The sequence below is a fragment of the Anabas testudineus genome, chromosome 4 (genome assembly GCF_900324465.2).
Source record: "Anabas testudineus chromosome 4, fAnaTes1.2, whole genome shotgun sequence".
Taxonomy (NCBI): domain Eukaryota; kingdom Metazoa; phylum Chordata; class Actinopteri; order Anabantiformes; family Anabantidae; genus Anabas; species Anabas testudineus.
The window spans coordinates 12,675,359-12,690,498 of NC_046613.1; the positions used below are offsets into that span (position 1 = coordinate 12,675,359).

At 41.4% G+C, this 15,140-nt stretch overlaps 1 protein-coding gene across 1 annotated transcript in view; it reads right to left on the minus strand.

The window, feature by feature from the left end:
- Positions 1 to 12,467: 12,467 nt before the first annotated feature.
- Positions 12,468 to 15,140, minus strand: part of LOC113152626 (voltage-dependent R-type calcium channel subunit alpha-1E) — a 41,199-nt gene continuing 38,526 nt past the window's right edge. Inside the window, exon 46 of the mRNA XM_026345987.1 lies at positions 12,468 to 15,022. Within this exon, the coding sequence (XP_026201772.1) occupies positions 14,468 to 15,022 (555 nt within the window). The 3' untranslated portion in view covers positions 12,468 to 14,467. The remainder of the gene's footprint in view (positions 15,023 to 15,140) is intronic.

Sequence of the window (15,140 nt, forward strand, 5' to 3'; positions counted from 1 at the left end):
CACACACCCCTTCCAAGTTCCCTCCTCAGTGTACAGATACTGGTCCACTTCCATCTGCACACTGCCAGATATTTTATTGCACCTGCTGTAGCTTTCCAACATTACTGTATTTGCTTGCCTGCTTGTTTTTGGTTGTTTGGTGGTATTTCTGCCACCTGTTACAGATCATTGGTAACATTAGTATTTTCACCTCTTGTTCAATCCTTGCCTGCTTTTGTGACTGTAATAAAGGTGAATTTTTTACTGTTTCTATGCCTCTGAGTTGTGTCTTGTTCTATCTGAGTGTAACATCAGCAGCGATTTGCATATTGCATCTTTCTTATATTTAAGTTTTCTGGACAAGAGCCCATTTTCTATACAACATAATGAAAACCATTAGTTAATATTTTTGTTCTTTTTCCACAGGACTGCATCCATCTCTGTACCTACCTTGTCACCTCTAGGCCCAGGAACTCCTTGAAAACCAGTCCGTCCTCGATCTCCCTACAAAAACACATGTACATGCACACATGCAAGTGCACAATTGTACAAAATGTGCCTTAAATACATTTGATTGCTATAATTTTCTCAGACCTACCTTTGGTCCATCTCTTCCCTGCTTTCCTTGCTCCCCCATGTTTCCATCAAACCCCTAAAATGAAGGAAACAGGTGCAAAACAAAACTTAATAATTAAAGTCACTATAGCATCAAACATGTATATGTTCATTGAGTTTACTTCACTCACACTGGGTCCAGCATGTCCAGGTGGCCCTGGTAGTCCTCCAAGTCCCTCAAGACCTGATGGGCCTCCATGCCCTTTAAATCCCTTTTTACCTGGAGGCCCTGGAGGTCCCTGTACACAAACAAAAACACTGGACTGATTCACCTGTCTTGTCAATCAACAAGCTGCTTTTCAGATGGAGAGGAGGACTCAAACTCACCATGTCACCCTTAAATCCTAGATCGCCTTTATCACCTCGCCTGGGTTTAGCCCCCTAGTGGAAAAAGGTGCCCGCACACATATACACACAGGCAAACAAAAACCATCTGCATAATTAGATCTTTTATTAGTAACCAAATGGCTGTTACAATATAATGGTTTGACTAAGAACATAAAATGGTGTTATAATGGAAGTAAACACTTTAGCTGCAGCCAATACTGAAATTGCTTAAAGTAATCTTACGGGATCACCTGAGGGTCCAGTCTTTCCTGGATTCCCATTGACTCCCTGTAATGGAAAAAAACAAACATGAATTAATGCTCCAAAATGTAAAACTGAGTATGTCTTCTCTGGTAATAAATGTTTGGTCTTAGTGACTTACATAAAGTCCAGGACCACCAGGTTCTCCTATTTCCCCTTCATCTCCTGGATCACCCTGGTTAAACATAAACAAAGCAAAGGACAGAGAAACCTAGACATGATAACTCCCATCAATGCTGCATTATTATTTTTACTCCCACTTTTCCTTCAAGTATACTCACGGTGTCACCTTTAGGACCTGGAGGACCATCTGATCCTGGGTTTCCCTGTTTATTCAAAATGTACTGACTTAAGACTGCTGTTTTACAGTAACACACTGACTGAGCACTTTAAATGGTTTTTGTTGTACCTGTGGGCCACGGACACCGGGAGATCCAATTGTTCCACCAGGACCTGGCTCTCCCTGCAGGTACAGTACATACAAGTTCGACAAATATTAATTAGATGTCACAGGATAAGTATTCAGTCTCTGTGAGAAAGAATAAATGTATAATTGTCTCCTCACCTGTGGTCCAACTGCCCCTCTGGCACCCAGTTCACCTTGATGACCCTGACAACATAATAATATTCTTTTACATATTTTTTTATCATTCAGCTGTGATTATAACTGGATTGACTGGCTGTTTACTCACTGGTGGTCCTTTAACTCCTAATGCACCCTTTACTCCCCTGGGACCCATCTTGCCCTGAGAAAAAGGCTGATTAACTGATGCTTTCTTATTTTAATAGCAGCCAATGGTTATTACAAATTAAATAATTAAATTATTGTAATCTCATACGATGATTACACTGTGTTGCACAACTTACAGATGGGCCGGGTGGTCCACTAAACCCTGGAGCACCAATTTCTCCCTAAAACAAACACACACAAAATAAAATAACAAGAGGTCATCAAAAGGTGGGATATTTACATGGATCATTGTCACCCTAGTAAAATGCGTGGCACTGACCTTAAGTCCTGACGGTCCTGGAAAACCAGCAGAACCCCTTGCTCCAGGCATTCCCTGTAAACACAGGACAGCTCAAACGCTAGTATACTAATGTTTACTTTATAAACCATAAATCATTTTAATGTTTACTTCAAAAAATTGCTTTCAGCACAGGAAAAATACTTTCGTATTAGAACATGGTCTTAAAGAATGACAGGACAACAGAGAGGACGTCATCTGTACTTACTGGGTAGCCAGGGAGCCCGGCGAGGCCTCTGACACCTTTGTTTCCCTGTTCACAGACACATACATTACAATGACATACAGTTTACAGTATGGCTCTCCTCTCCTGACCATGTGTGGATGCTGAATCTGACCTTGTTTCCCTTTTGTCCTCTGTTTCCCTGTGGTCCGGCTTCTCCCTGATAACCCTAAAAGCAGAAGAAATAGGATTCAGTGAAAACATACAAATAAAATGCTCAGGGTCTTCAGCACTATGCGACACTTCTCTAATACCTAATAAGCCAACATGTGACTATGTGCAACTTAAACCCAGTGATGTGGCTGCAACAATACATACACATACTCTGTACACTTAGGGCTCCATAATGTAAATCCCTATAACATTAGAAGTCTTTGCCACTCTTACCCACTCACCCAGATCCCCTTTGATGCCCGTCTCTCCTCTGTAGCCTTTGGGACCCTAAGAAAACAAGCATTCAGTGGGAATTTAACATGGCTGCACACGTGAGCAGAAAACACAATTATTGAAATATTAAACACCTATTTGACAACACCCAGCTCTAACAGTATGCACAGCATTTATATGTATCTCAGAAAGATCACCTGCTCTCCAGGTAAGCCTGGCAGACCTGGATCAGCATCCTTTCCTGGGGTACCGTCACTCCCAGACCGCCCCTCGGGACCAGGCAAACCTCGTGGTCCAGGATTGCCCTGGATCAAAGACAACATGCAATTGTAGTTTTTTAGACAAATAAGTCAACTGAGGTAACATCACTGTAGGCATGGAGATGCTGTTACAATGTGGTGTTCACAAAGTTTAGCATTGTCTTTATTTAAGAGGAGTGATGAAGTGAAGCGTGTTATGAAGCCTGCATATATGCTCGGAAATAAACTCACAATTTTCCCCTTTACTCCCTTTCGTCCTTGCTTTCCAGGAATTCCTGGCAGCCCCTGGAGTATAAATTTAGCCACAATTAAAATTGCTTTATGTTTAGTTTTGTCATGGTATTATAAAGGCTTAAACTTTGTAATCCAAAACACTTTTGTCTACTTACTATAGGTCCCTCAGCTCCAGGAGGTCCCAGAGGTCCTGGAGGTCCCTTAAGTTTCTGAAGAAGAAAAAAGTCTTTCACCTTAGTCACAACATGCAATTATAGATTACAGGTGGCTATGCATTAATGAGATGTTTACTCCTAGTATTTTTACATTGTAAAAAGAGTAATCACACAGAATGTTGTTGTAGGAATTAGGAATATAGCAGCTGTGCAGTATTTTGAGTTACCATATTTTAGGTAACGTCTCTGAGTGACGTAATAACAAAATACTTCGGATCATTGCAGTAAAGTGAGTCAAAGATGTTGTTAAAACACCTACCGGCCAGGAAGACACCAACTTTTTGTAGAACTTCTTTTTCTACAGAGAAACAACACATACACACAAAGGACAGATGTTCAAACTGATCTGAGACAGAAAAAGTAATAAAATTTCAGAACTAAAATTCAGTTGTATGTACTCAAGACACCTACAGATGCCCACAGTATTAATGGGAAAACTGTGTTTCACAGTGCTGTTTGCGTTATACAGGAAGTAGATTTGCATAATATTTGTTATTTGTTGTTATAATATTCATTCACTCATTAAAACACATTTTTAATCAGTAAGAAAAAATTATGATTGAGTATGTTTGGCCTCCTGTGTGAAATCACACCAGAATGTTACCTTGAAAGCTTCCCATTCTTCTTCAGAGGTTTTAAATACAATTATGGCAGGCATCCCAGGAGGACCGATTGGACCACTGTATCCTGTGTGCCCAGTCCGGCCCATAACACCTTGATATCCCTGAGATGAAATAAGACTCTTTATTTCTGTTAGATGACACAAGGATGCATTAAGCAATTTTTACAGCTAACCTGCAAGTATTGCTTTCCCACCTATACATTTCTAACACATCTAGCAAATACAGAACAGCTGTACGTCTCTTGGTTTGAAAGTTCTTCTCCTTGTCTTAGACATTTTGCTTGCCTTGTACCTCAACATGTACAGTATGTAAGCCAAAACAACAAGCCACAAAGGGCTAAAAGTGTGAAGTATGTTAGCAACAAGTGAAAAATAAAAATAGGGAAGTACACATTAAAAATTCTAACAAAGGACTGATGTTTATACGTGCAAACAAATCGACCCCCTTAATATTTATGTGTGAACTAGTTAAATATTAGTAGAGACACTCAACTTGACTCCACGGGGGTGTTGAGTGAAAACAAATCTTATTACACAGTAAATTACACTGAACTATATGACTCAATGTTAATACCAGGATGACTTGAAATTTAACACATACTTTGTCTCCTTTGGGTCCTGGTGGTCCTGGTAGCCCAGGTGGACCCGGCAGTCCCTGAAGAAAGACCAGAGTAAAGAACAGTTACTGGAGAAGAAATGCAGATATGTGAAGTTATTTTGAATGAACTGTGATGAGTCTACTGTTGTTTGTTTGTAATAATGAGTGAACGATAGGGACATTAAATAAATATTCTTTATAAAATCACCGGACTCTATGATGTCAGAAACTGGATTTCACAGTTCAGGGTTGCAGTACCACAGTTTACACACACACACACACACACACTCACACACACACACACACACACACACACACACACTCACACACACACTAAAATTCACACAGCTGCAACCATCTCACGCATCAAATCAGCTCCGAGCAAACTGAATTTCATCGTCAAGGTCGTGACAGAAAATGAGATAAGAATTTTCCTCCCAATGTGCTTGAAACTCTCCTTATGAACTTATATCATCATTAACGCTGTCTTTTATTCCACGGGGAGTAAATCTACTTCAGGAGTGAAAATCACTGTTGATTGAACCTTTGCACAGTTACTGCTAAAAGTTAACAGTGTCTTACCCTTTGACCTCTAACCCCAGGTCTCAGTTTAGCCCCCTGACTTGTGACTGTGTATGCAGGCGGCTGATTGGGCTCAGTTTCTGATTGAACTGTGCTGAACTCGGAGATCCAGTCGAGTGAAGACTGATAATGTTCCTGAGTGTCGTCACCATTTCTTCCTTTTCCCATCCCTGCATCTCTCTTCACTTGCTCCTCCGCCTCTAAATATATCTCATACTCATCTGTCCCTCTGTCACTCTCCCTCTCTTCACCTGGAGGTCGTTGTTGTGGTGTTTTTTCAGATTTGGGTGAAACGGTTTCCATTTCATCGTTTTCTTTTATCCCAGCAGCTGAAATATTTTCCGTCTCAGCCACCATGGCTCCGTTATTTAGTGTTTCTCCACTTGGTGGGGTGAGAGTTACAACAGTCAGGTTTGACGTTGGGGTTTCAGTGCTTTTAAGTGTCACATTTTCTTCTCTGGTTGTAAAGACTTGAACCGAGGCTGTGACGAATGGAGCTGCTGAGACTACAGGTGTAACCAGCAGGGGTGATGCCTCCTGTTTTGCTTCTTTTACTCCTTCCTCTTCAGATGAATGGTACGTGCTGGAAGCAACAAATCCTGATTCTGTGGTGTTGCCTGAGATAACAGTAGAGCTGGTAGCAAACTGAGAGACCTGTGACCCCTTATAGAGAGCTATTTCTGCATGTGGAACAGTAAGGGGAGCTGTGGGGTCCTCAGGTTGGATGTTGGGCTTTGAAACACTTTCCAACCACGCGGTGTCCATTCTGTTGGAGCCCTCCTTTGATGCGTTGGCCGCCTGATGAACTTGTGTTGGCTGTTGACTAGAATTAGAAGTCGACTGATTTCCAGTGAGAGAGCGTTCCTGCAGTTTCTCAGCACTAAATTGAACTATTTCCTTGCTCAAGGTGTTTGGTTTGGCTTTGTCTCTGTTGGTTGAGCCTGTAGTCTGGGTCTCCATCCCAGTTTGGATTCTTACTACACTGGTGTCTCCATCCTGCATATCTGTAGCAGGATGTGACTTCAGAGGGACAGTGCTGCTCACTGGATCTGGTCTTGGTGTCATCTCAGGGAGAAGAAGGGAGGGTGAAGTTGTGTCTTGAGGGTGATTTTCTGGTTTGGATGATGCTCTGATCTCGGGCTGAGCGGTCACCTCAGCTCCAATCTCCTGTGAAATGTGCAAATAGGAAAATTTCAATATTGTGCTCTCTGTTGATGTTAAAATTATATGTTTAGAAATGTAAACAGTCCAGAAAAATGCTTCTGCTTCTGCTGCCGCTAGTGTCCAAATCAAATAAAGGTTTTAGGATATTAAACCTTTCTGAGACAAACACCCCTGTGTGCCTTCCACTGACAGATAGGAATACTGCTACTGCGAACAAATTTTATGAGGAACCATAAATTCACACTAACATGTAAACAGAAAATCACACTTCTTTAGTTTTTCCATCTGCAAACTTAGAAGAGAGTGTGGCTGGAAAACATTATTTAAGGACCTGCTCGACCTCCGTAAGTGAGTAGTGTTTTCTCTGTTTTTTGCATAAATAAGATCTTGTCTCATCTCATTAGTTTTGAGTATGTAGTTCATATGTTTCTGAACATCCTACTAGCTTTGTTTTATGCTGATGAGGTTCGATGTTATTCCTGCCTCACTCCAAACATTTCCAACCTGTTTAGCACCAATAGGTGAAAACACCACTGAACATGTACTGAACCATTAACGTGCAGTTTGATAAGCAGCATTATAAATAAAAGGTTTATAATAAATATTCTTCATTGAGCCTTGTGATTAAAACCACATCCTTTAGTCTAGTGACAGTAGTGTGTTCTTTGTACCTGTGTGCCTGTCAGAGCTGAGCATGTGCTGCTGTTATCTCCACACTGCTGCTTGGTTGCTCCCAACACTGACATCATCTGCTGAACGGTGCTCTGAATAAGTCACAGACACACACAGGAGACAGACGGTGAACAGAGAACACTTGTTCTGGAAACCACGGCATGTAGCTTGACTGTATTGAATTGGGTTTTTAGGGTAACTGTGTGTTTTTCTGTCTGTTACAGCATCTGTTCCCATTCTTACCATGAGGGGACGCCAACATCAACCATTCAAATCCTACACACAGGGCTTTAAAGGCTACATTTATTTTTTAAACTATACAACAGTACGGTTGTGTGACCGTGCTATGGATCGAAGTTAATGTGGATGATTAAGTAAACAAGCAAATAATAAATAATTTACATTGTAAGTTTATTAATAGCTAAATTACAAGAAGAAAAAAAAGCAGATATACACTAATAATAAAGTAATGAAAAGTAAGCAAATAGTTCTGTTTTACTATTAGGCCTCAGTTGACGATGAATAGTGTTAAATCCAAACCTAAAAAAGTTTTTTTTTTTTTATAGGATTAAATGAATGATTTGAAAATGTTCCGATTCCTTGTTCTCTCACATGTACGTGTGAGGGCCTGATGTGAAGACTGACTCAGAAATATTTGAGCTACTGGTGAAACAACATGTAAAAAACATGAACACTGCCACCAGTGATACCAACATATACAGAAAACCACTTAAAAACCACAAAACACTAGCTGGACATAATAAAGTAAGTACCAGTGGTACAAGGTCACGTGTCTAGATTGTATTTAAACTTTTTTAGCATCAATTTGTTGTGTGAAGTAAGGAAATAAAATTCACAGTCTCGAATAGATGATACCTCAAAACTATCCTGTCATCAAATGCTCTGAAATAAGCACAAACTGAAGGAGTCAACAGAAACATATCATGTTTACATTTCTAAATTTCTATAGATCTATGAAGAAACACAGTTAATCCTTACGATATGCCACTAGTTATTAACATTATTTAACGTGAATCCATGACTAACATTTTAACAGAAACAAATTATACCAGCAGACTTACGCAGCTCAGCAGCAGCAGCAGCACTACAACAGCACCCTGCATGGCTTCTGATAAAAGTTACCCGACTCCTCTCATTGCCACGTTAGTGTCTGTAAGTCTAAACTTTTTGCCTGCCTGACAAACCTCTTCAGGAGCTGAACTTGGAAAACGCACACCCCTCCTGGAGGATTGAGACCAGTGCTGGCTGGGCTGAGCGCACATTTAAAATGTGATGAAACTAAGGCAGACATCCAAAGTCTCATATAATGTGTGAGACAGATGCGTTGTTGTACATCAGGTGTAGGTCTGTTAACTCCAGTGCACTGTAGACTGCTGCAGTTGATCTGGGCAGGGTTAGGGTTAGTGACAGTGATAGTGAAACTTTTAAGATATGAACCTGGAATGAATTTTACTGTGTTTGCACTTTTAGCAACCTTCTTCATTTCTGTTCAATTAACAGGGAAAGATTTGTCATTTCAAATGTTACAGCTAAGACCCATCTACTAGATATACAATTAGCATTTACTTGTAATCCAGGATTGTTTTTCACAACTGCACAGTGAGGACTTCATTATATGGTTTATGAAGATCCTTAGTTTGCAAATGTTTAATCATCTGTTACTGTTAACTTTAAACTTAGTACCAAAATAATCACGTCTGCAGCTTAAACCTGCTGTTAAACTTCACATTGAACCTTCCCTCCTCTGTTGTCCACGAGGGGCGGACTGTGGCCCAGGTGAGGAATGTGACATGAGCATCAAAAGAGTGAGGGGCTGCTGCCCGAGGAGGCCGCTCTACCAGTTTGTGACACCAGAGGGTGCTCAGACCAGGTATGACTCCAGTCTGGACACAGACAGCAGAGGGAAAGAGGCTATGTGTCAATCTATCCCACAGAGGAGCAGCGGCACAGACCAGGAGAAATTCTACTGTCACATACAGCAGACAATGATCAGTGATTCAGTGACACAGATTTTGGTTGAGTTGAGACAGCTTATGTGTTAGTGTAATTCCTTTTTTTTACACATCAGGTTTTCTGTGACAGTCAGTTATAACTTATAGATGTTCATACACTGATATTTCTACTGATGTGGACTGGGTGATGTGTTAGGAACAAAAGGATGCCACAACGATGTAACAGGATAACGCATAGCGTTCTCCACAGCTTGTCCAGACCTTTCATGTCTGTCACATATGTTCAGCGTGAACCTGCTCTCATCTGTGGAAAGGACAGGGTCCCAGTGTCAGGCCTGTCAATTCTACTGCTCTTTGGCAAATGCCAATCAAGCTCCCTGGTGCCGGGGAGTAAGCACAGGGCCCAAAAGAGGACATCTGGCCCTCAGGTCACCCTCATGAAGTCTGTTTCTGATTGTTTGTTCAGAGACATTCACACCAGCAGCCTGCTGGAGGTCATTTTGTAGGACTCTGACAATGCTCATCTTGTTCCACCTTCCACAAAGGAGCAGATACCGGTCCTGTTGATGGGTTAAAGACCTTTTTCGCCCCTGTCCAACTCTCCTAGAGTAACTTGCTGTCTCTGTGCCTGGAATCTTCTCTGTGCTTTTAAGACTGTGCTGAGAGACACAGCAAACCTTCTGTCAAAGGTACGTACTGATGTGACATCCTGGAGGAGTTGGACTGATTGTTCAACCTCTGTAGGGTCCAGGTATCGTCTCATGCTGCCAGTAGTGACACTGAGGAGAGAAAAAATGTAAGTGTCCTCCGACTATAAAACCATTTTTGTTTTGGGGGTCGTGTCATTGTTCCCCCTCTAGTTCACCTGTGGTTAATGTCATTAACACCAAGCAGCTGAAACTGATTAACAACCCCCTCTGCTACTTAACTGACCAGATCAATATCCCAGAAGTTTAATGACTTGATGCTAAAATCAGATTAAAAAGTGTTCCTTTAATTTTTTAGCAGATGGGCATCAATGTAAAATCCACCCTTGTTTAAGAAGTGAACCAGTTTAGTTTGGGTCAGAGGATCATTTCTTCAAACTGAAAAACTGTGAGTTGTAATGAACTGCTGGAAAAGACAACCAGTAGCATCCCGTCTTCTGACCAACACTGACCCAGAGACATGAGCACTCTCAGATCATCTGGAAACCTGCTGTGTAAACACTGGCAGATTTAAAATTTAAATGCACACACAATACAATGCAAACAATAAATACAAACAGGATAATATAGATTTTTAAACCCAGTGTTGTGGATTCACAGAAAGTTCGACTTTCCTCACAAGCAGCCACTTCACAAGTAAATGTGAACTATATCACTAAGCTGGCAGATTCGGACGGCATTAATACTTCATGTGTAAACATTCAGGGTCAAGTTTAACACAGAAGCTTCAAGCTAAATTCTTTCAGCCTACACATCATGGAAAGAAAATTCAACCTAGATAAACAAGTTTACTGCATATCTGACCTTGTCAACCTTATGTTGTATAATTTATTTATTTTAATTAATGCACAGTCAGTTGTTATGTTATTTTGTACTGTATGTTCATATGACTGCATGTTTAACATAATAATGTTTGACTGCAATATTAACAAACATGATGTGCCTAAAGTAATACCTCAAAAGAAATTGTGATATTTTTATTGAGAAAACCTCACAGTGCAAGTGAAAGAAATATGTGAACCTGCGGAATAATGACCTCAAAAAAGCTAATTGGAGTCAGGTGTTTGCATAAGTTAGGAAAATTATTTTGAGGGTGTGAACTAGAGCTACTTCCTGTGTGTGCTAGCAATATTTTTTTTTTTAAAAAAGGAATGATACACTGTAGAGGAGAAATTCCGTAAAAAACATATTTGAATTTGTTGATGCTGTCAAAATGTAGGCTTGAAAAACAACTAAAGTTTCTTATGTCTGCAGAGGAACAAGCACATCAGCCACAATGTGGGGACCAAGAGACAGCGTGTCCCACACGTTATTTTGCTTTCTCATCAGCCTACAGGCACATTGAACAGTTATGTCAGTATAAGGGCACACACAGGTCTGGCTGGATAGCAATGTGGCACTTTGTCCCACTGTATTTGAAGTGATGGTCTTCCTCTGTGATTGAGACGTCGTAATGAGTGGTTACTATAGGTCCACAAGCTGCAATAGATCTACACCTGCAAACATGAGAAGCAGAAGCATTAACACTGTATAATAATGATAATGATATAGTTTATTGATCCCCTTTGGAGAAATCAGAAGGTAACTGGAGTCATTTATAAGGAGGTTGATTAGCAGTCAGTGACTCTGATATAAATAATCAATACTTCACAAACTGAGGTTACACCAGCAGACACTCAACCAGTGGTTGGATTGTATTTAGCAGATGATCAATGACTTTGGGTTTTTGCTCCTTACTTATGAAGTTGTGTGGAGAATGTGGACGTTTAGAAGATGGTTTATATGAACAAAGCTCACATTGCTGTACTACAGGTTACCCGCGGATATCAGAGCTTATTGACTTGACTAGAAAGGATAAGTGGTGTAAAAGTGGTGACTGCTGCACAGTGACATAACAGATCGTAACATCACTGCTGTCTGAGTCATTCATGCAGCAGAAGACTGGAAATAGAGAGTCTCTTGTTTCCAACGCTTGTTTCAACACATCAGAAGTGTTACTGAAAATAATAAGTGTTTCCTCTGCTCCTCCCATTAGCCTTTGCTTCATGGTGGAGGCAACATGGCTGTCGTGTAGCAGAATCTCAGCTGCTGTTACACGTGGTGGACTGAAGGGTTGGTGTCCCTGTCACACAAACAGACGCAGCTTCTGTTCGGGTCTCTCAACAAACAACAAGATATCTCTCACCTACATCTCTGCTCAGCGTCTAGCCCAATGAATCCTTTGCACCTGGATATTTTGAGACTAGGTGAGCATACACATGAGAAAATCGAGAAAATAACTCTTTTTCTTGATGAGTAGGAGGGTTTAAGAAAAATTATGAAATTTCACAACACTGTGCTGCAAAATGTTAAATAAACATCTCATTTACAGTTGGTCATTGTGCTTTCTCTTCCTTTTGTGCTGTGATCTAAGTGTCGTAAACACCACACAGGGCAAATGTGTTGGTATCTACATGTGTTGGTATCTACATGTGTGGTCTAAATACAGTGAAATTCAATCACTCAACTTACCCACGTCAAATCTGCCATGTTAAATATGGCTAAATTCTTCTGTATTTCATGCAGCAATATATCACCCAGTACAAAAAAGACAAGTGATCCATCTTTAATGGTCCTTTAAACAGATATGTAAACACTTGTTCTGTTAAAGTCATAGACAGGCATCATGATTCAAATGAAATATAAACAGTGCAATAAATTAGACATAGGTTTTGTACAGTGTTTCCTACTTATTTGCCAGAAAGCGTCTCTATCTAGGAGATCCAGGCTTGATAAGGAACTCTTTAGGCAAGTTTCTCCAGGCACAGATTAGGCTGTTCTGTACAGGTGGACATCAAGTTTAAGACCTAGTCTGCACTGTAGATGCTAAGCTCGGTCCTCTAAACTACAGGCTGATGCCTTAACCTAACCTGTATATTGTATAAACTGAACCTTGTAGTCAACACACTTCAAACAACATTTCTCTGGTAAAATACATATTTTCAGTTCAGGACTTTTTGTTTGGAGCTCCAGCAGGTTGGTGGGATTTTGTCTGACCTGTGGCTCCTTCGTCAGATAACTCCTGTGTTCACATTTGAGAAACATGTCAACTCAACATATTATAACATAGCAGCTCATGATATAAATATACATGTTATTTTGGGGCAACAACATATTTTTGAAAAGCGCTGGAATGTTGAAACATATAGTGGGAATGTAAAAGCATAAACATTTGTCTGCCTGACGCTTCATAAGTAATTTATTGGCAGAATCCTATTTAACACCACGTGTGTTAAATGTTCTTATATTAGGAACAATCAGACAGCTCTAAGAAACATCTCTCACACATCTTTCATGGTCATGCATGTTGGAATTTCCTATAACTGTAGCACAGAAAATACTGCAACGCTTTAGTGTGATGGAAACAGCTTGGTAGTTAACAAAGACCGTACTGTTGCTGCGATTCCTCTTTTGTAAAAAGCATCCATGTCGTTGAACTCAATTGCATCAGCAGGTCTAAAGGACGTTTAATTTCTCGTCATTTTCATCATCAGGTGAAGGAAAGCAACCTGTTCTGATGAAGACACATCCTCAGCTCCATGTACAGGAAGCAAATGGCTTTAGTCACCTCTCTGACCAACAGGCGTGGACCACGGCGCCCATGTGAAATCACCACTGGTCCCATCATTGAATGAATTGAAAGGTAAAGACAAGCATCTAGTCCTTCCGATTTTTAGAAGTGTTACATTTAAGGTCCAATGTTAGATTTTAGAAGAAAATACATAACAAAACCAGTGATCCAGTATCCTGAGACAAAAATCTCATATGCTGCAACCTGTTTGAGATGTTCAGCGTCGTTTTCAGACCGCAGTGCCAGCATAGACCTGTACTGTGGTGCAGATCAATGCACACATTTGCTGCTTTCACATAAGGGCAGAAAGTAAATGACTGCTTATTGATTAGTCACTGTATAATGCCCATGAACCATGTGGATACTGTTGTAAACAGGAACTGTTGCGAATGGCTGGTTACCAGTTATAAACTGGCACAAACTGGCTGATTCAAGCCCATTGCTACTCTAACTGTACACAGCAAAGACAAACGCTAACCTTCTCATATGACCTGAACGTAAGAACAAAAGCTAAAATACATTCATCGTGTGACATTTTACATGCTACCTCTATGTTCACCAACACAAAAAAGCACTTATATCAGTTTCTTGGATTTGAAGGGAGGATCGGACACCTTGGACTGACATCTCACCACTATTTGTTCGAATAACAATCAAAACACTAACTCGTGTGGGGAAGTTTGGCAACACGTGAACTTGCCTGCAGGGAGCTACTTATAGTGCTGTCAGTCTCGGATGTTCTTTTGATTTGGTAAATTATCTCTATTGAGAGCACACGCATGTAAACACGCACCCATGTTCTCACACATTCGCACATAAACACACATACTCGTTGCAAACAATCAATGCAGAGTATCCAGATAAACAGCGGTTGTGCTCAGTCCTGACTGATACGCTACTGGCGCTGAGAATAAGTTCTCAGAGCCACAGAGGAGCTTTAGCCTTGTGGTCCCACGGGGAGCTGCTCTGAGATGCCCAGTCCTTCTGTTCATCCGCTTCCTCTCCGGGTTTTAGCAGCGATCGTCCTCGTCTGTGTCACTTAAAAGCTCCCTGGCTCCTGCAGGACTCACCTGGCCTAAGTGCTTCCGGAAATGCCCATTGGGAACCTGCCACGAGTGTCTGAGCTGAGGGGCAGAGCTTATGGCATTGGCCCGTCCCAGACTGGTTGCAATGGCAGTCTCAAAAGTAAGGGTCTCAGGCCTCTCGCCTGGCCCGCCACCGCTCAGGTCCTCATGGAATGGGAGATACGGCTCTGAGATGTAGTGGTGAGGAGATGGGTGGCTTGGTCCTGAAGCCTGACCTCCACTTGACCCCTGACCTGCAGCTAGGGGCCCTGGAAGGCTTTCCTTGTCAGGCTTCCAAGAGGACTCTGCGGAGCCAACAGGGCCATCGTCAGGCTGGGTCTGCCCCTCCGAGGAGGTTGCTGGAGCAGGAGAGGGGTGGGCTTGGCAGACCAGAGGGGAATAGGAAATGTAAGGCCGCGGGCGAGAGGGTGTCTGGGGTAGCTGGCGTCGATTACGAGGAGTACTGGACTCTGAGTGGGCGGGGCTGCCTGATGTGTTCCCCTGAAAAATACAGATGGTACAGTGAGGAGATCACTCCTTATACTACAGTATTAGCTGTGCTCTTTGTGCAGGAGGCATGTGTTCTCCTTTTTTTATTTGATGGTAAAAATGAAAACCA